Source organism: Mixophyes fleayi, chromosome 12 (assembly GCF_038048845.1).
Source record: "Mixophyes fleayi isolate aMixFle1 chromosome 12, aMixFle1.hap1, whole genome shotgun sequence".
In the NCBI taxonomy this organism is placed as follows: domain Eukaryota; kingdom Metazoa; phylum Chordata; class Amphibia; order Anura; family Limnodynastidae; genus Mixophyes; species Mixophyes fleayi.
This window is the reverse complement of record NC_134413.1, coordinates 78,989,804-79,010,038: the sequence shown is the minus strand read 5'-3', so window position 1 is coordinate 79,010,038 and position 20,235 is coordinate 78,989,804. Positions and strand designations below refer to the sequence as shown.

The window sequence follows — 20,235 nt, the reverse complement described above, 5'->3', positions numbered from 1 at the left end:
ATCTAAACACCCAGTGGCTATCTAACTTACCTAACTAACTACCTACCTATCACTAAATAACTATCTATCTAGCTATCTATCTATCTAGTTACTCACAGAGAACCCGGCGAGTCATAACAGACTGAATATCCCTGTTGTACTGTAACTGGCCCACATTGGCATAGCCACTTGCTGTAGAAGTGGGACTCCATTCTTATTTAGTGGTAAGTAGCTCATGCTGTATTGGTGCTGGATATTATTTCTGGGGGAGGCACACTGCCAATTGTAATGATTTATTTTTACAAATGTACATACTGTATTAATTAGATATATAGCTCTACAACATCTGATGGTAAAAAAACAGGACTGCTTATAAAATCATGCAATTGAGACTAACTGAGACTAAGCTCTTTGGGAATCATTGGCATAAGTATGTAATGTGTTTCCTTAAAGCATCCTGGCACATTACATGAATAGCAGCATGGCATACTTGTTGTCAGTTTAATAGTTGTTACATCTGTAAGGCACATTTAGATTACATTCAATATAAATTAATTTATTTAACAAATTCACCTATTTCTACATCTGACCTTACCCAGATGAGCCATATATTGTCTATATATTGCATATGTAATATTTAATGTTTTCCAAAAACACTGATTATTTTATATTTAACTGGGATTTCAGGAATCCCACAAATATATTTGTATATCTGGGGGCAAATGTAGTGCCCATGACAGTGCCCCTTGTTTTCCAAAAACAACTGAAAATGTAAAATAAAATATTGACGAGTACAGAATCTGTTAAAAATGTAATTTTGGAATTAGTTAAATTATCACTTACCTTAAGTTGTCAGCAAAAATGTCTGGCAACCCTTTATTATGAAAAATGGAGTTTTAACCCAGATGAATGAGTTTTCCCAAATAAAATCTTCCAGTGATTGTAAAATGGTCATAGAATTATATGTATATGATAGCAACCTTTTAAAAAAGTCTGTGGATCAAGATCTATATAGAAAGAAAGATTAGATGGAATTAATTCCACAAATAATCAGCATTTCTTGAGGGAAAATCAATGATTTATGTATATTTGGAATGTGATAAACATTTGGTTTCACTATTTAACTATATATAGTTTATGACTATACTGTTCAATTCAATTGTTACATATCTTAGTATAAGTATCAGTATCCTCCAATCATCTTAAAGCTTCTTCAGAATAGGAAGTGGAATCTAGGAATATAAATCACCTGCCTTTGTTGGTGAAAGAGGGATTTTTTCATTGGATCATGTCCGTTCACATCATGAGAGTCACATACCCTTTAGAGGGTCATTCCATTCTTTATAGCGACATTTAGCAAAGTGCTAATGTAATGTTAGTGTGCTTATATGTTGAATATGAATAAATAATTAAAATTTATGTTAAACTTCTTGGGGAAAATTTGAATCTTTTTGCTAATAATTTTGTTTGTCGTGTTGAAAGTTCTTGAGGTCCTCTGAGATAATTCAAAAGATCCTAAATTTTGGAAAATGTTTTCACAACTCTTTTTTCTCATCAATTGTCAGATCAGACAGGTGATACGGCAGTACTATATTTAGTACATTCAGGGTGCATGAGTACAGTAATAGATAAAGTCACAGGGAGCTCTCACATACACTTTTCCCCCTAATACAATTCTGGAAAATCTAGATCTGAGGAGCTCCTTTTATAAGGCTATAGACCTGAGTCATTTGTTGCAGCATGTTGATTTTATACATTCCATACACTGTGATTTCTGTGATTGTCTTGTGGATGTTAATTATCTACTGGATTTGGGGTGAATTAGGATTAATTCTTGTATTAATTCCCCAAGATAAATATCTAAAATGCAGCTGAACTATAGAATTGGCCTAATAGATAGCATAGTGATAGCTGAAATGCAGAAGGCATGTGACGACAATGGTCAACAAACTCTTGAAGCTAATAAGTAACTAAATATTCAGAGAGAGTTTCCTGTATTATATGGGTTCCATATCTCCCAACATGGGCCATGCAAAGGGGCGTTGCCATGGCACGATGAGGGGGCATCATTATACAAATAAAGAGTTTCTATTATGCAAAAAGAGATGGTCTGGCACCAAACTTACTGCTGCAAATATGGCACAGCACCAACGTCTGTGCCCACTCGTACCAGACATTGCTCCGGGATCTTATGCCCACACCCAAGATATAAAAGATATAAAAGATATATAAATATATACATACATATATACATATACATACTATATATATATATATATATAAATATATATATATATATATATATATATATATATAGCACGCCTCCTGATGAAGTCCTAATGGATGAAACGCGTAGAGGTGACTGTGGATACTCTCTGATTTCGAGCTGCTGCAGATGGAGCTGTTCGTATGCGGATATCAGATTTGAGCTGTTGTACTATTTATGCCTGAATATTTTTACCATCTGGTACGTGCATTTTTATTGTTTGGAATAAAACTTTTCAACTTGGATAACACACCATGGAAGCGCCCCTTCTTTTATGATATTTTAGGAGTATTGGCTGTTCCCCTGTGGAGATCGGGAGACAGAAGGGAAGGATGCGCAGATGACATCCTGCTGGTGTTTTGAAACACAGTGAAACGGAGGCTGATCACCAACAAGCACGATAAGAATTTATTATCCATATCACTTGACTTGTGCGCACCGACTGTTGATACTATTGTTATATATATATATATATATTTATTTATTTGCTAACTAAAAATCAGTGCGAACTCTACATATATTGATTTAATGTATATTTTGTACTGTTTCTATGTGGTGCTTAGTATAATGCCCTGGCTACTGTATTATCTTTTTCCTTACGTTTAAATATAACATTAAGAAAATCACATTATCTCATGTAGTGTGTGGTCATATCACTGCCATCCTTTGCTGATGATGTTTCATGAGCAATGATGATGTTGTCACAAACATGAGAAAACTCAAACACTGCTGACATCCATCAAAGTCCTTTATTTCAGTCATAACACATTATTATACAAAACTAGCAGCATGTCAATATGTCATTCGCTTCATTTCTGTAAGTCACCTATGTTCTTTGGCCGAACTTTTACTTTGGACTATATTTTTTCAAGGTGTTGAATAAATTTCTGTTAATAGCAAGTTGGACTGGGAAGACAGAGTAACATGGATGTTTCGTCCGGTCTCTTTGATTAGTTGGTCATTCTTCCAAATTGTTCAATCTATGGCAATACACAGGCCTGGCTTGCGGTTTTTCAGCTTTTTTAACTTATCTTTTACTTCACAGGACAACTGACGATTTAGGTGGAGGCTAGACATGAGAAAGAAAAAATATATATTTCACCACAGATTAGTGAGTTTAAATTTCAATGGAATCCCATTTTTCTAAAAAAAAAATTATAATGAAATAGAGTATTATCCAGCAAGTTAGATGGTGAAGAAATCTAGAGAGGTCAGGGAAGGCCTCCAGACATTGTGATTGGAATCTGCTAATTGTATATTATACATTTTTGTCCTGTGTGTATCATGCATAGGATTTAATCATCACATACACTCCAACAGTCAATGTCTTGCACAGTTGTCATGTTTTTGTAAGGTCTCAATATTATGTCGGCTTTGAGCTGCTAAAGAGGCTTTTGCTGTTGTTGTTAATCTTAACCAATGTAGATGCTCTCTAGGGATTAGTGAGTGATATTACAAGTGATGTGACCTACACCATCCCAGGTGATCTAGAACACAAGACTTAGACAGATGGATTCACCTTAAATAGCACAGAGGTGTTAATGCAACATGGACTTGGAAGGATATATATGAGGTCATTAAGGGCACAATAATTTTGGGGAAATTTGTGTTCAGGGATCTGATTCAGTCCTAGGACTGTAGTGCCCATCTACAAGATACAGCATCAATGTCGTATAGTGACTTCAACGTCTTTCTTGTACGTACCTAATCTCTTCTAGGCTGGTTGACTTCAGTATTAGCTCCTCGATGTAACTGGCACCAGTATCTGTAATGTAATTATGGCTCAGTTCCAGATATGTGAGTTTTGTGTTATTACTCAGTGATACCAGGAATGGGACATGGTCATCTCTCAGCAGGATGTCCTGGAACCTGTTAGAGATCGGAGAAGACTTCACGTTTTCAATTGTATTTTTTACACATACAACCAGCATACAGAACAGAGCGATTATTTCCCTTTGACATTTTAGTCACCAGTCCGTTTCCCACGACTGAATTGAGGATCTCCTGTTCCAACCATTACACTATGGAAGCACCCCCTGAATAGGGAAGGTAGAGGTTGGATTAATGTAGTGCCTCATGTAGAGCACTAAAAGTTTAAATTTGAAGGTTACTGTGGGATACAGCACATGATTGTTCTTTGCACTACGGTAAATAATCCTTTATATGTTACGCTGGTACTGGGAGGTTACGCAGTTGGCACCTGGTGTATACCTCAATAATGCCAACCCATCTTTTCTATTTCAATTGTAAGGCAGCACTGGGTTCAACTCCAAAACCAGGATCTCATGGGGTTCCTACAGTTGCTCCAGTCTACCACAGTCCAAACACCATGCTGGTAGGTTAATTGGCTGCTGACAAAATAGCAAGTCTTTTGTATTAAATTTATTTATAATAATTATAATAGTTGGAGTTGAGCAAAAACACCATAACGATATGGAATTTAACACATTAAAGCATGATCCTTCAACAGAGTTAGTTTTAATCTGATAAAAGGGTTACCAATAGATTAGAAGAAAACACAGATTCAAAAAAACAGATAACAGTACTAGAATTATTCAAATCCAATAGAAAAGAGAGAGAATTGAAGAACATTAAGTTTTAAATGTTCCTGTGAGTGAATCTGCCAATATTTGGTCTGTTCAGAACATTCCTGCTAACCTAAAAACTAGCCAGTCACTCATACAAGCTACGGCTTTTCATCTTTTAGAATGATGTAGGGTAGAGACACTCCACCTTCCAAGGCAATGAGGACTTCTCTGTGGGATAGAAGCATGCTGCATATATTTAGACTCTTTCAGGTTTGGTTCTCTATATGTATGTAGTAGGCCCACCGGTGCAGTGCAGAAACAAGATTTACAATTTTAAAAGACCAGAAAGTAGGTGTGCACCTTGAAATGTGCGGAGTGGGTTCCAATAGGCAAAGTAATGCTTTAAGATAGTTATTTACCGTGTGCACCATGTGTGTGCCTTAATTGACCTGCTCTGTGTCTATTTTGCACATACATGCCCAAAATAAATAAATAACCACAAGACAATAATGGATGTGAAATACCTTGATAGTCAGCTATTCCTAGAAAATATCCAATAATGAGGTGCAGTTAGCCATTTGTTTACTACAGAAATACATTTAGAATGAAGACCAAAATGTAATATCATGATTATTTATAGCATTTTCCACCCTATATGTCTCAGCACTGTGTAATGTAGTTATACTCACATTAATTGCTCTACACTGCATGATGGACTGGACAGAGCTGTCATTAAATCCCCAAAGTGAGGGCCAGTCAGGTCATTGAATGATAAGTTTAATATCCTCAGATACTGGTTAGTTTTTATTGCAGATGCAAGATGGGAACAGGAACTGTCATTCAGCCAATTATTATCCAGGCTGGAGAAGAAAATCAGAATATGATATAAAGATAATTTAAGCATTTAATAAAATCTCTAATGCAGTTATATTGAGGACTTTAGTTAACATCAGCTCTTAGATGATGACTTCTAAAAAGAAATTTATGTAAATTGTCCTAAACATGGTGGTAAATAAACTGCTTATTCTAATTAAATAGCTCACCCATTATTTCCAATTTAGCACAATAAAGTGGTGGTAGATTAGAGGGAAGGATTGTAGTTCCTCTACCACCATTTAAGGGACAATTGCCCTCTACTTTTCATTTCCTTTCTCCAATAATGGCGAAAGTTCAGACAAAAATATTCAAATTGAGACTGAAGTTACAGCAGGACAATAATACCTAATTGTCGACGCATTTCGCAACCGTCAAGTTTAGATACAACCTATTATTTTATAATCTCAAAGTAGAGTTAGTTATTTGATTTCATGTCAGAGACCGGTTTACAGATATCCTCCAGTCATCAACAATTTCCCAGGAAGAGGAGAGGGTTGTGGGAGAGGTACAGGAAAAGAAGTAAGTGCTACAGGAATGTAGTAAACTAATAAGAGCTGCAGATGGACTAAAGCTGTAGTCTGTTGATCAATGAAACAGAAAAGAGAGTTGACAGCGAGAAATCTGAAGGAGACTGTCCGGTTAGGTTACCGGGAATTTAAGCTTCAATTGTTAATCAGCATGTAAATAAAGGTTAGCAGCCGTAAAATGAAATTGCAGTATTTAACCAGTACACTGCATGGTAAAGAGAACCAACTTCCAAACTTCATTTAACCTTTCACTCTATCAGAGTTGCTATAATAAAGATTTTTTAAAGATTTTGCTAATATTACCACAGTGCCAAATACATTCCTGCCACTGTAACAGGAAGCCCTGACTACATGACATTTTTTTACAAGTTTCTTAAAAAAAAACTTTTAAAAAAACTCAAAATATTTACAAAAATCCTTTTTTTACAAAATAATTTTCATGTGTATGTTTGGGGCACAAAATGTGCCAAACTCTTAATCAGGCCCTATATCTTCAACTAGATCCTTCTGCTTTTGGTTTAATTTTCTATGAGAATAATGGTAAATGCTCAGTAGGGATTAGTCGTTATAGTTTTTCTGTAGGAAATAAGCTAAATATGCAATAAGACGATTGTGAGGGCAGCAGGATACCGGGAACCAAGAGAGGCGGTTGTCCCACCTGGTCATCTGCAACCACCCATTGTCATTGTAATTGTTCCCTGTCGACCCTCCCTGGTTTGGAATGGATCTTAGACACCGGTCCTCAGGCCATGCTTACCTGATGGGGCTGTTTCTTTTTTACTGGGCCCTGATGCTGGTTTTATAAGTGTCTTTCTAGTTTTTCTGAGTGTTCCTGGTCTAGGCTGCATACTTTTTGGATGTCCTATATGGTCTCTTTTTGCTTTACCGGAAAACACTGTGCAATTGGCAAACAATGCTTGGTGGGCGCATATTAAGTTGGTTTGGGGCAATCTGAACCATTTTCCCTTTGAAGTGCCGGCTATAGTTTCAGCACAAGTAGCGCCGTTGGAGTCGGCTTGTGGTTTCGCTCCTGTCAGCCCAGACGGGATGCGGGATCAGGAATACCCGGGATAATTGATTACTAAGTGTCGGTGAAGGATAATACGTGCGCACAGGTAAAAATTACCCACGTTGCTTGATATCCAAAGGCTAATTGACCCGTGTTGTGATATCCGGTTTGTGGGCCTTGCCGTACTGCCTGCTGTTTTCTCCTTCACCATACAGTTTTTGGGTCCTAAAATAAACTCTTATTTTGCCACAATTATGTCTGGTGTCAATTATTTAAGGTAAATATTCTGAGGGTAAGAGAGGTTACCTAAGATAGGAATATCAACCGTTAAGCAGCTTGGTAAAGATAGTCCCGATGTTTCCTCTCTCTCATTATTAACTTAAGCCATAAAGGATGCTAAACAGAAAAGTATTAGAGAAATGCTTAAATAAAGTTGTTGCGAGGTGGAAGGAGGCTGAACTTTGACATTTTTATAGTTTCAACCCTCTTCTGAGGGTGTTTCTAAAGACATAAAAGAACATTGTATACAGACTTTGCTGTTCATACATGACACTCAGGGGTAGATTTATTAACCTTTAGAAAAGAATAAGTGGAGGTTTTGCTCATAGCAACCAATCAGACTCTAGCTATCATTTATCAAATACATTCTAGAAAATGATAGCTAGAATCTGATTGGTTGTTATGGGCAACACCTCAATTTTCCATTTTATAAGGTTTGATAAATCTACCCCTTAGTGTCATTTATCCAATGTTATCTTTGTGTCAGATATATAATAACAACATTATAATATTCCTACTACATACATATTCCCAATGCATGTATTTGTTATACTCACTGTAACTCCTCTATCCGGCATGTTGGACTGGACAGACCTGTCATCAAGTCACTGAAGTGAGGACCTTCCATTGTATTATAAGACAGTTCAAGTCTTCTCAGGGACCGGTTATTACTTATTGCAGATCCCAGATGACAGCAGGAAACGTCTGTCAGTTTGCTAAATGCCAAACTATGCAATAAAAACAGAACGTAAAAATAAGTTAGGTTTAGGCTTCACTTTCAATTAAAAAAAAAACACTAGTTGCATCTGCAAAAATGCAAATTCAAAAAATATTGTTAAACAAGGCAAATTTTAAATGTAGGGATCACATTACTGCAAATAAAAAATTGGGACAGACCTAAGTCGCTACATTTCCTTTTGGGATTTCTATAACATTTTATTGGAGACATCCCATGCTCCATAGAGCATAGGTCCCGCCTTCTGTCCTTAATGTTGCCGGAATCCAAGAGCTGGCGTGTGCAGTGGTTTTCGGTGCTAGAGGACTCAATCTGTCTATAATTCTACAACAGATCTCCACTGAAGTCTCCATTTAATTCCAAAATAGATCCGGCACTTTAGGCACCGGTAGTGGCAGAATTACCACCACTGCTAGTGGTGCAACCACTACTGGACCCAGAGGAGAGGAGGGGAGGTGGGGCGAGTCAGTGCCAGGTCACCCACCCAAGGTCACCACTCTGGTCTCAGAAGAGCACAGTGAGGTAATGATACCGGATATCACAAGACAACTTACGATAGATTCTGGATCTTGCACTCCGGATGTTTTAGAGCATCACATAAGAACCGAACTCCATCATCTCTTAGATTATTGCTGCAAATTCTGCAGAGAGTAAATGAGATGGAAATCAATGGGGATTATTCTATAGAAATAACAGAACATACATGTATGAATAGTTTTGTGGAGTTATAAATCATGACATGATCTAAATGAAAAGAGTAGCTTATAAAATACAGTTTCTTCATTTTTAGCATTAAAACCCATGTCATGGATTTCAAATTCTGTAACATTAATGTGTAGATGACTTGCCTACAATATCTTAGAATACATTAGATTTGGAGGTAATTTTCTCCATTTCACCAAAACTCTTATCCTTGATAACAGAAAATTACATACCCCACCCATGTGCAGCAATTTATGGTGACAGTTTCATTTCCAAAAAGAAGACATAAAAAGAAATATACTTAATTTTTACCCTAAATTATTTACTGTATGTAGAACTGGTGCCAGTCTCTCAATGTTCTCAATGTGAATTTTACAATGCGCTAGCCAAAGTTCCTCTGTATTCCTGCAGGATTCAAGGATAAAAGACAACACAGTATAATCCAGAGGTGTCAAGTTGATACCGGAAAATTTAAAACTTCTGTATGATCCAAGAGATTCTGAAACGAAATCCTTATTCTGAGTCTCAAAGAGATCGAAAAACACATTGAGAACCTTTCTCTGGTCCTCTTTGCTCTCCTGGACATCAATAACGGTCTGTTGGAGAAAGGTGATGACATCTTTGGCAGTTTGAGAGGACAATTCTCCCAAATAAGGCTCTAAAATGGACCTGGAGTAGTTGTCTGAGAGACCAGAGAGGAAACAAAGAAATATTTCACCATGGTTGTCTTTATATGATTTGGTTTCTTCAAGTGATTTATGTAACTTCTCAGGACATTCATTAATATAATGGACCAAGGCAGCAAAAAACTCCTGTAAAGTGACATGTAAGAAGGAAAAGGTCATATTAGTAGATTGGTCTGATTTAATCATTAAGCTTGAAAAGAGCTGTGAGGAAGTGTCCACATTAAATGATGCCAGATCTTGTTCATTAAATGCAACAATGCGATTCATCACTCCATGTTCTGCCATCCACCCAATAGATGTCAACAGTTCCCGAACCACCTCCTTATCATGGCTGTGATTGGACAGGATGTTGGCAATAAAAGTCACAAAGAGTTGTGTCAATGTTTTGGGCAATGATGACATCATCTGATCATTATTTGTCGGCTGGTCTTTGAAGCACTTTGATAATACTTTACAGATGATCCAGCAGTAGGATGGGAGATAGCAGAAATTGTAGAGTGTCCCATTATCCCGTATATAATTAAATGTTTTGTCTGACAATTCCTTGTTCCTAAAAAAATGTTCACAGTACATCTGTATGTCCCTGGGCAAGAAGCCCATAATCTGAGTTTGTCGCTTGAAAACTGTGGTATCAACTGATGCTAGTTTTGTTCTACTGGTGGTTAGTACAGAACAGCCCTTGAGAAGCGACTGTCTCACCAAACTAACCACAATCACACCAAGATTTTCTATCTGCTTAATATCGCGACATAATTGTCTCAATTTAAAATCCATTCGGTGATTACTTTCGTCTAAGCCATCAAATATAAAGAGCAGTTTTTCAGGATCTTGTAAGATGTTTTCAAGCTTACCCTGAAGATATGGATATTGTAGAAGGATCATAGTCTCCAAGCTGACCTCATCCAGCCTGTTGAGTTCCTGGAATGTGAAGAAGAAGACAAAAGCAAATCTCTGGTAGTGTTTTCCATTCGCCCAGTCATAGACAAACTTCTGCATCAGTGTGGTCTTCCCTATTCCTGGAACGCCGCTCACCAGTACTGTATGTGGCACACATTTTAATCGCTGGGACCAGCGGAACAGCCTGTTGGGGGAAATGCACTCCAGCTCATTTTTCAAGTAATCCTCATGTTTCTCTCCAGTCTCTATAAGCCAGTGCTGAGACCGCTTATGAATGGGGCGAAGATAGGCAGCAATCAGATCCATGTCACGTTGAGAAACGTAGGAACTTTGGTTTTCCTGCATTGATCCTGGGGACCTGTTTTCTACTAGATCCTGAGTTTTATCCAGCAGATGTTGCTTGTGATGTCCTTGCATATCTACCAATTAAAAAAAATAAAAACAAAGCTTATTACTAAAATAGGATGTGGTATGTAATGGAAATTGTTATAAAGTATAGTGTTGCCATTAGATGCCAATATCGGCATTCGTCTATTGTAACTTTGCTTCGATCACACCTAAATCTAGTTTTGGGTGCAGGTTTACATACTTGATATGTAATACTCATCTAACCCACCTTTGACAGTCCCACAGTGGCCACCTCTACATTAGCCTCACTTGCCTGATTTTAATAGGCAGTTTTGACAATGGCCCTTCCCTTCTACGTCATTCGCATGCACTCAGCAGTACACAGGGGAAGGGTATCAATATCACTGTTGCTTCCTTAAATCACATAAGTGGGTGTAGAGTATATGTGACCAGTGTGGGACTAGAGAATTTGGGACCCAGTGGATTGGGTAAACAGCTCATGCCAGTTAAGTAAGAGGCAGGAAGCGGTGTTGGTGTTGGGGGTGGGGGTAGTGACAGGGATTTAACAGTTAGAGAGGAAAAGGTTACAGTCAGAAATGACCTTCTATAAAGGAAAAGTAGATTTTTTTTGCCAATAGAAACTAATCATATTCTAGCTATCGTTCATCTAGTACATTCTAGAAAATGATAGCTAAAATCTGATTAGTTGCTATGGGCAACAACTCCAATTTCCCTTTTTTTAGAAGTTTTGATAAAGACTGAGCAGCATTCGTTCCAATAATAGCCTATTATTGTACGTATACTAGGGTTACTCTTACCATTGGCCACTGACCTTTTCTCCAGTACTGTGTTACCATATGTCCTTAATTTGTTATATACTGGGCAGATCTAATAGTAAAATCCCTATCTATGATTTTTACTCTGGACCCAACCTAGCCTAAATTCTACTCAGAAGGGAATTTACAAAGAGGAACTCCGTATAAGTACCAATACCAGCACACATGTGTCATACAGCTATTTGTCAGTCTCTCCTAACACGCTATCCTTCTCTAATCTTGATTTCAGCTGCCCTCTTCCAAGATTAACTGTTATTTACTTTAATATTCACCTTTCAGCTCTGGAGAGAAAGAATGTCCATGTTTATCCAATAGGATCTTCTGCAGCAGAGCATCGCCTAAATGAGAAAATCTCTTGGTGAGATAATTAATTACATTACTAACCCACTGCATTACATCACTCACTGACTATCCAAATATCTCTTACATATTAATCAATATGCAAATTGCACTAAAAAGTCAACCTCCAGTCCAAAATTGGTCCAACAAATACTGCTATACTTGTCCAAAAAGAGGACCATATTTCCTACTGCACCATCCCATAGTATCAAATGCCAATACCAATGACGAGAGATGGGTCATAGGAGAGATATCATATATATCCACAATAGATTAAATGCATGGTCGATTTATAAAATACATTAATAAAGTATTTTTTGAGGACTTTGGGCACTTTTTGTATTTTGTTTCCCTTGTCCTGGATATAGAATGGCTTTAAAGAAACACCAGGCTAGGAATAGATCAATTGGGAACAATGTGTTTGTAGCTTTCAAACATTCACAATACTAAGTTTTGGATTATTGTGGGCTTTTCAGATATCATTTTTTTTAGTGCTCAAACCTGTTCTTTTATTATTCATGAATATCATTATTTCAGAGTGAAACCTTCAAGTCATAGTGTTGGGTATTCCAGCAGTAAGGAAACACCGGGGAGCTTGGATGATGGTCAAAGGATTTAAGTGACAGTAAGGTGTCTTTATGCCATCTGATTTGGCTTAAAACACCAAGACAATATAAAATCGTACATAGGAGTTGCAAAGCATGTGTAAAGCATGTGTATTTAAAACAAAGTAAGATATAAGGTTTAAAGAGAACACAAAATCATAAGGAGAGGGCATGATAGAGGCCAATGATAGGACGATCGTATCTGAAGAAGATGAATTGCATGAATCTCACCAGCAAATGACAATGTAGGAACATTACTGATGGTGTGTCCGGTAATAGAAGCAGTGGGCGCTGCCGTCTGCCGGGCCAGTTACCTAATAACAGCAACCGATTCCTGAGACCTGTCAGGAAGATGCCGATGCTTATCCAATAGTAAGTTGGGATAAACAGGTGCTACCACAATAACCAGGAGCCATCTGTCATCAAGGCATTAAATGAGTACTATAGATAAATGAACAGTCCCCCTCACACCGTTCTGAACCACCACCAAAAAAAATCTGACAATCTTGTGCAGATCAAGTGATGACTATACAATGATCTTCCTGCTTTAGCTTGGTCAGATTTGTCTGCAGAGCCGCATTTCCATGTAGGTTTTCTACCTCTCTGATGCACTGTAAGGCTCTGCATAGTAATTATTTTATTACATGTAGCTCCATATCTAAAAAGGTGAGGTCCACCTTGAACTTGTCCTTGGGCACTTAAAGTGTCTTCACTGTCTCCTGCTATTGCTGCTATCACTGGTCCCCTAATGCTTTCCCCTCACCCAATAAATACACTCAAGTCAAAACCATCCATCCTTTCTGTTGTGTGGGTTGGAGCCTATGAGACGTCCTCCCTCAGGCATTAATTTAGACCTGGAGATCTTCTTTTAATTTGAAAGACACCAAGAAATGGATTTGAAAAATATGAATGGGGGATGAGGAGGTGAAGGAGCATCGGACAGATCTAACACCACTAGCAGAATTTTAAGTCCTCAATAGCTAAATTTCTTCTAGACAAGATGAGCGGTTTACATGTTCATTAAAATAACACAAACACAACATATGCAATTAAGATAAAAAGACTGATTAAGCAAAATTACCTGATATATTGATTTCATTCAGTAGTGCATACAAATTAGGAGATGAACAGTCAATCTCTAGATCATAGAGACTTTCCCAGAATCCTATCACAGCTTCTCTTCCTGTGTCCAAAATATCTTGCACCAACTTCTCCGAAAATACAAAGTGCCCAAGACCTTTATTCACTTTTACATGTTCCTGAAACACAATTATAAGGATTTCAGATAGATATACATAATATGTCCAAAATACCTGTAAAACCAATTGCAAATAAAACTTTCTATTACTGGTTATGCACATGGTATATGTGGGGGAATCTGTCTCCTTAAATGCTAGCTAGTTAACTTTCAAAGCAAAAACGCACCACCAGCGTGTATTAAAATTGGAAATTTTGAACAAAAAATACATCTATTCTGATAGACCCATATTATGTCTTCTAGTTTTGTGAACCATAGTTCTTAAATTTATTTTTAACAACATTGTCATGATAAGTATGTCGCTGTAGCAACCCTTAAAGAGGATCACGGCACACACCCGTAAATGTTCTGGTTACAATTTTATTGTTTACCTTTCATGAGTTCAAACTCCCTGTTCTATACTGTATGAAATTACAATTTCTCCTCCTACCTCAAAGAAGATATTCCGAGAGGCCAGTTCCTTCAGTAGGATCTTAGTGTCCATGGGCTCCACAGCGTAGATTAGGTCTCTTTGGAAATACTCATATATAATTCTTAGTTCTTCTATTCCATAGCCAGGTACCTGCTGACGGAACTTCTCAATACCATCTAGATAACAAGAAGGACAAAAAACGTTATTTGGGATCAGCTTGACCAATTGTAGATAGTCCATCTGAGCTGAGTTAGCAAGTGAATATATATATATATATAGGAGATTTACCATTTTTTGGATTTTATTAACTCTTCAGCACTCTCATTGAGATCTACCAATGAGAGTTTGGCCAAATGTATTGGATCTAGGACAATTGACTTTGACAGTGAGGTCAGGCTGTCAGAATGAATCAGCTGTTCTCTGATTGGCTAGCAGACTGTACTGCTGAGCTTAGTTTTTCAAGTAAAACATGATCTATATGGGCAGCACGGTGGCTTAGTGGTTAGCACTTTTGCCTCACAGCACTGGGGTCATGAGTTCAATTCCCAACCATGGCCTTATTTGTGTGGAGTTTGTAAGTTCTCTCCGTGTTTGCGTGGGTTTCCTCCCACACTCAAAAAACATACTGGTAGGTTAATTGGCTGCTATCAACTGATGTGAATGAGTTATCTGTACAGCGCTACGGAATCAGTGGCGCTATATAAATAAATAGTGATGATGATGATGAGACCACCTTCTGAACGATATTTTAGTCAGGATTTTACACAATCGGGGTTAAAGGAGATGGAAAAGCAGATATGTTCCCCTTAGAGCGAAGCTCTCTCCACGCTTTCAGAACTGGACCAGCAGTGGTGTGGGCAACTCTGGGAACTTGATGAAGCCAGTTACATTTAATGGTAAGTACAATTAAGGGTATCCCCAGAGAGTTAGTCTCTATATCCACCACACTGCTTCATCCCGTCCTGTCTGGGCCACTCCAAAATCTTACTCCATGATATAGCCTGGTAGCAGTTCATGAATACGGGTTTGTATTCCCCCCATGGTGTTTGCATCTGAACAGAATAGAGTGCTAGATCCTAGGTTTTCCACCTCCCCAGACAAAGATGCAGACTAGTTTTTGAGTTCAACAAGGAATTGTTTAAATCTAAAACCATTTAGATGGCCATCATCATGTATCCGCAATCTGGGGATCTCCATTTATCAATTGTTCAGCCTCAATTACACTTCACTGTTATCTAAAGCAAGGAAAGAACTAAGATCATCGTCCTCTACTAAATTCTCTTATTTTGGCAGAATAAATATTATAAAAATGAATACTTTGTTCCAATTCAATTTCCCAAACAATTCCTTGCAGGTAATGTTAGATATACTCTGCTAGAGTGTATCCAACAACAAAACCACACAGGCATAATTTGCAGGAATGACCTAGTGGATATGTCCTTTAAGTGTTAATATCCAAAGTAGGATCGAGACCCAAATTCATATGACTTATATAGTAGTCGTAAAGGCACATTCATTTATAATAATGATTACATTTATTTATAATTTATACTTAGGTTGTGCTAGATAAATGCCTTAAAAATTAAATAATCACACAACTGACCTTTTGTATCATATCTTGTAGTGGACTGACCCATTTTTGCTTCCCTTGAGTAGAGCAAGTAACACAACCTTTAAAGGTAAAGATAAACATATAGGTTGAATAGAAAACATACTACATCTCTTCAGCCAGTATGGGAGAATAATAAGCCTAATAACACTGTCCACAACCCAATGAGCTAAACACACACCAATTAAATAGAGTAGAAACGTATAAGTGTAAACAGATCAGCAATGGTCTTGAAAGTGAATCTAAGTAGTGCTTCCAGTGCTGTACACTAGACTTTCCTTTCTGGCTGAGCTCTACCCTTTCACCACACCCAGTTCTATTTATTTCTCTTGAACTATTCTGTGTTACTCACCTATATGAACTAGTAACTTTGCTCCCTGTATCTGCTAGTGTGTGATGACAGTGTGCTTAGTCATTCTTGTTATATTGCTCACTCTCTGGAGCAAATGTACTTTGTACTGCTACCTTTATACTGTTTCTGTTCTGATTTCCTGGCTGTCACCTTCTACAACCTAGGCTTGTGACCCCTGACCATGGGCTGACTACTGACCATCCTACATGAAGACCTACTTTACCTTCATGGCGGGCTGCCAGGTTGTGTTTCAGAAACTCAGCTTTTTTCAGAAATTCAGTTTTATCCATGTAAATTTTTTAAAAGTTCATGCACACACTATGGGCCTGAATCAGAGTAGACCCCAATCGTAAGCGTAACATGAGATGAATAAAGTTTCATGTAAGTGTATGTACGCCATATTCAGAGTTGACAATGTCTCCAAGTCTGTATGAGTAGTAGACATGTCCGCTTGACAACAGACACATCCCTCAAACACTTACGAACACCTTACGAACATGTACAAAAAACTTTTCTTTTATATTTTATGCATTTAATTGCTATGAAGCAGCACTTAAACTTGAAAATCCTAGCTAATAAATCAGGAACAACTTCCTGAGATGCGTACAAAAAGAAATAATAAAAAAAAAGATCTTTTCTACAACCTGCTCTGCAAATCCTAATCAATCGATGACTGAGCTAGCTCGGGTATTCGTCATCATCTTCCCGGTTACTGTACTATTTTCGGCTGCACCCACTTTGTGGAATTCCCTTCCTCGCACAATAAGACTTTCTTCTAGTCTTCAAATCTTCAAGCATTCTCTGAAAACCCACCTCTTCAGGGAAGCTTATAATATTCCTCAACCACCATCTTAATCTACCTAGGTTACCCGATTACCAACACATTGCTGTCTGGCTGGATAATACAGCTCACTAAGCACTTTTTACCTTTGCATTCTGGCTGGACCAATACGCAATATGTGGACTAAGCCTCATGTATCAAGTGCCCCTCTATAGAACGTATGCTTACGGGCAGGGTCTTCTTACATCTCTGTCTGTCTGTATTACCCAGTATTGTTGTATTTCTGTGTTTGTTTCCAATTGTAAAACTATACGTAATTTGCTGGCGCTATATAAATAAATGTTGATGCTGATTATAATGATCTTCATCCATTACTTACGCCTGTCCCTGACCACCCGCAAATCAAACCGCTTATTCAGTCAAATCTGGTACCAAATCTTGGTCTGAATCTGTATGCAACACACTCTTACTGTACATTGCCTCCCCATCCCTCCCCTATCACTCCTCTTAAGGCACAAGGAGCTGTATGCGGTAAAAAGTGTCAGGTCTGAATAGCTGAAGTTCTAAGTATGCATGTCACGGAATTAGTAGAGGTGGCCACTAGCCGGCACAACTCAACAGGGAGGTGCACAGTCCAATACATACCTGGTATTCACCAGGGACCCCCGTAAGGGAGTTTGGCTCTTTTCTGCATGGGGTACGCAGATCGTGGTTCTTTGAGACAGGCACGGCGTGGTAACGGGAGTAGTCAGGCGTAGTCAAACAATCCTGGTCAGAACTAGCTGAGCAGAATGGTACACTGGGAAGATCCAGAGAATAGTCAGAACAAGCCAGGCGTCAAAACCGAAGCGAAGCAATAAGGCAAATCGTAAACCAGGAGTATAGTAAGAAAACCAGCCGAGTCAGAACCAAGGAACACAGGAATCAGGAATCACAGGTGAGTGTTGGAGTAGGTTAGTGTACCAATCCTATATGTGTAACAAGATGCACCCATATGGGCGAGATGGATTCGGTGCTCAGGTATTCTGAATGCCGACAGGTGTGTGTGGAGAGCGTCCTGTTGCCTAGCAATGGGATGCGAGGTCTACAGATCATGCACACGCACAGCGTGCAGAGAGAACAAGGAAGGGTCACATTGCTAGGCAACAGGATACATGTGTCGGCAAGGCACAAGCGACCGTCTCCTGCCCCTAGTGTCAATATGGAGACGGTGCCTGACAATGCACAGTGCGGAAAAAAGGGAAGATACGCTATGCAAATGAGCATATGTCTCATTCTGAATCAGGCCCTTAATGACTAGTATCTCTCTCACCTTGGTGGGTTCTTTGTGTTTTGAGTTCCTGGACAAACCCCCAACTTATCACATCTGTATGAAACAGGAGAGATTTAGGAGGACATGGTTGTGGGACACAGACACTCTAGTGAACAAAAAAACTTTGCAAACACATTTATTTACACACTTAGATGAATCAGACAAACACAGCAATTGGATTATTATTATGCATTAATCTCAATATTTACATTAGACAAATACTAAATGGACATTATTCTGTAATATCATATCATCTTATTTTGAATGAAAAACATAGTTTGTATAGATGTCCTTGCAGAATATAGAATATCAAATGCCAAACATAGTTTTGTCACCATGCCGTGCCATCTTCTTGTGATTGGGGGCAACGTAAATTTGTGAGGGATGAAATTTGAAAATGACAGAATTAAGCTTAAACAATATTCCTGTATATAATTTCTACATTTACAATTTGTGTCCATAGAATAGAAAACATACAAATTAGATGTAGATTGTAAGCTCTGATGGACAGAACCCTTTGCGACTTTCCTATCTTCATGTATGTTTATAGACTCAGAATGAAAAGGTCACATGGTAAGAACAGCATGAAACTCCTGTTATTAAACAGCTATTTCCCTGTTACAATGTGTTACATTCTATACTTCTCAGTGTGTTACATGAGAGATCAGTGAGTGCAGGAATAGAACAATGTTACTCACAGACAGAGGGAGGGAGGGAGGAGTAAGGGAACAGAAGGAGAGACAGGAAGGGAAGGAATAATAGTTCTCCAGCTTTCTCTCTCAGTGTAACTCTTTACATTTCATCAGCTGTCCGGATACTCCCTGTCTTTACAGCGTTCCTGTCACCTACACATAACTACATGTAAACATATCTGAACAAACTCCATATAATATACTATATTTACTGTGTGTTACAGCCGTATAGTTACTTCCATAGTCACCTTGCTATACGTCTGCCTGAGCACAGCTGTCTTCTGTGCAGCTGTGAGTATTCATGAGTATTAATGAGAGAGTGAACAGCCCATGTACTGGCAGGGAGCATGCTCAGTGTGTGTCTGCGAAACATCCTGTGACATCATCAGAATCCAGTTTTCACTACGTTGGCTCTGAATGGTCACATCAGATTATTGTCAGAGAAACGTTTGCCCAAACTAACAGCTTATTTAGATAAAGTGTTACAGTACATATAACAATGCAACAGGCAAACAGGCATCTACTTCCCTTACAAAAAGACTTTTAGAGCTTGTATTATTAAACATAGAAACATAGAATTTAAGGGCAGATAAGAACCGCTTGGCCCATCCATTCTGCCCATTTTTTAACCTGTGGTAACCTCAAACCCTATTTGATTCTTTATTCTTTGTAAGGATATCCTTATGTCTATCCCAAGCGTGTTTATACTGCTATACTGTATTAGCCTCTACCACCTCTGATGGGCGGCTATTCCACATACCCACTGCCCTTTCTGTGAAGTAGTTTTCCCTCTGAACCTACTTTTCCCCAGTGTCAGTGCATGTCCTCATGTTCTAATACTTATCTTCTTTTGCAGAATGTTTCCCTCCTGCACCTTGTTATTACCCTTGATATACAGTATTTAAAAGTTTCTATCATGTCCCCCCGTTCCCTTCTCTGCTCTAAACTATACATATTAAAGTCTTTCCTGGTAAGTTTTGTGCTGTAGACCATGCACCATTTTAGCTGCCTTTCATTGTACAGTCTATAATGTATTTATATCCTTCTGGAGATATGGACGGAATGAAATATATGCAAATTATTTAGTCTCCTTCCACATTACATGCGCATAGCTGGAAATTAATGCATTTTTTTCAGTCAGCAATAGTTTGCAAATGAATATATAAATATTTTTTTACTATTATTAACTGTTTTTCTTTCATGTTT

The 20,235-nt window shown here is 38.1% G+C and overlaps 2 protein-coding genes across 2 annotated transcripts in view; both read right to left on the bottom strand.

Annotated features, from left to right (window-relative positions):
- Positions 1-19,324, bottom strand: part of LOC142109078 (NACHT, LRR and PYD domains-containing protein 12-like) — a 59,473-nt gene extending 40,149 nt beyond the window's left edge. Inside the window, exons 1-2 of the mRNA XM_075193108.1 lie at positions 19,278-19,324; positions 18,338-18,391 (exon numbers count right to left, since the gene is read on the bottom strand). The gene's annotated coding sequence lies outside the window, so the exon portion shown is untranslated. The remainder of the gene's footprint in view (positions 1-18,337; positions 18,392-19,277) is intronic.
- LOC142108386 (NACHT, LRR and PYD domains-containing protein 12-like) lies at positions 2,992-16,534 on the bottom strand. Its single transcript, XM_075192009.1, has 10 exons — positions 16,468-16,534; positions 14,302-14,459; positions 13,695-13,872; positions 11,942-12,007; positions 9,215-10,904; positions 8,755-8,841; positions 8,022-8,192; positions 5,463-5,633; positions 3,950-4,114; positions 2,992-3,314 (listed from the first exon to the last, which is right to left on the bottom strand). The coding sequence occupies exons 1-10, from the start codon at positions 16,532-16,534 to the stop codon at positions 3,221-3,223; spliced, it is 2,847 nt and encodes a 948-aa protein (XP_075048110.1). The 3' UTR covers positions 2,992-3,220.
- Positions 19,325-20,235: the final 911 nt, after the last annotated feature.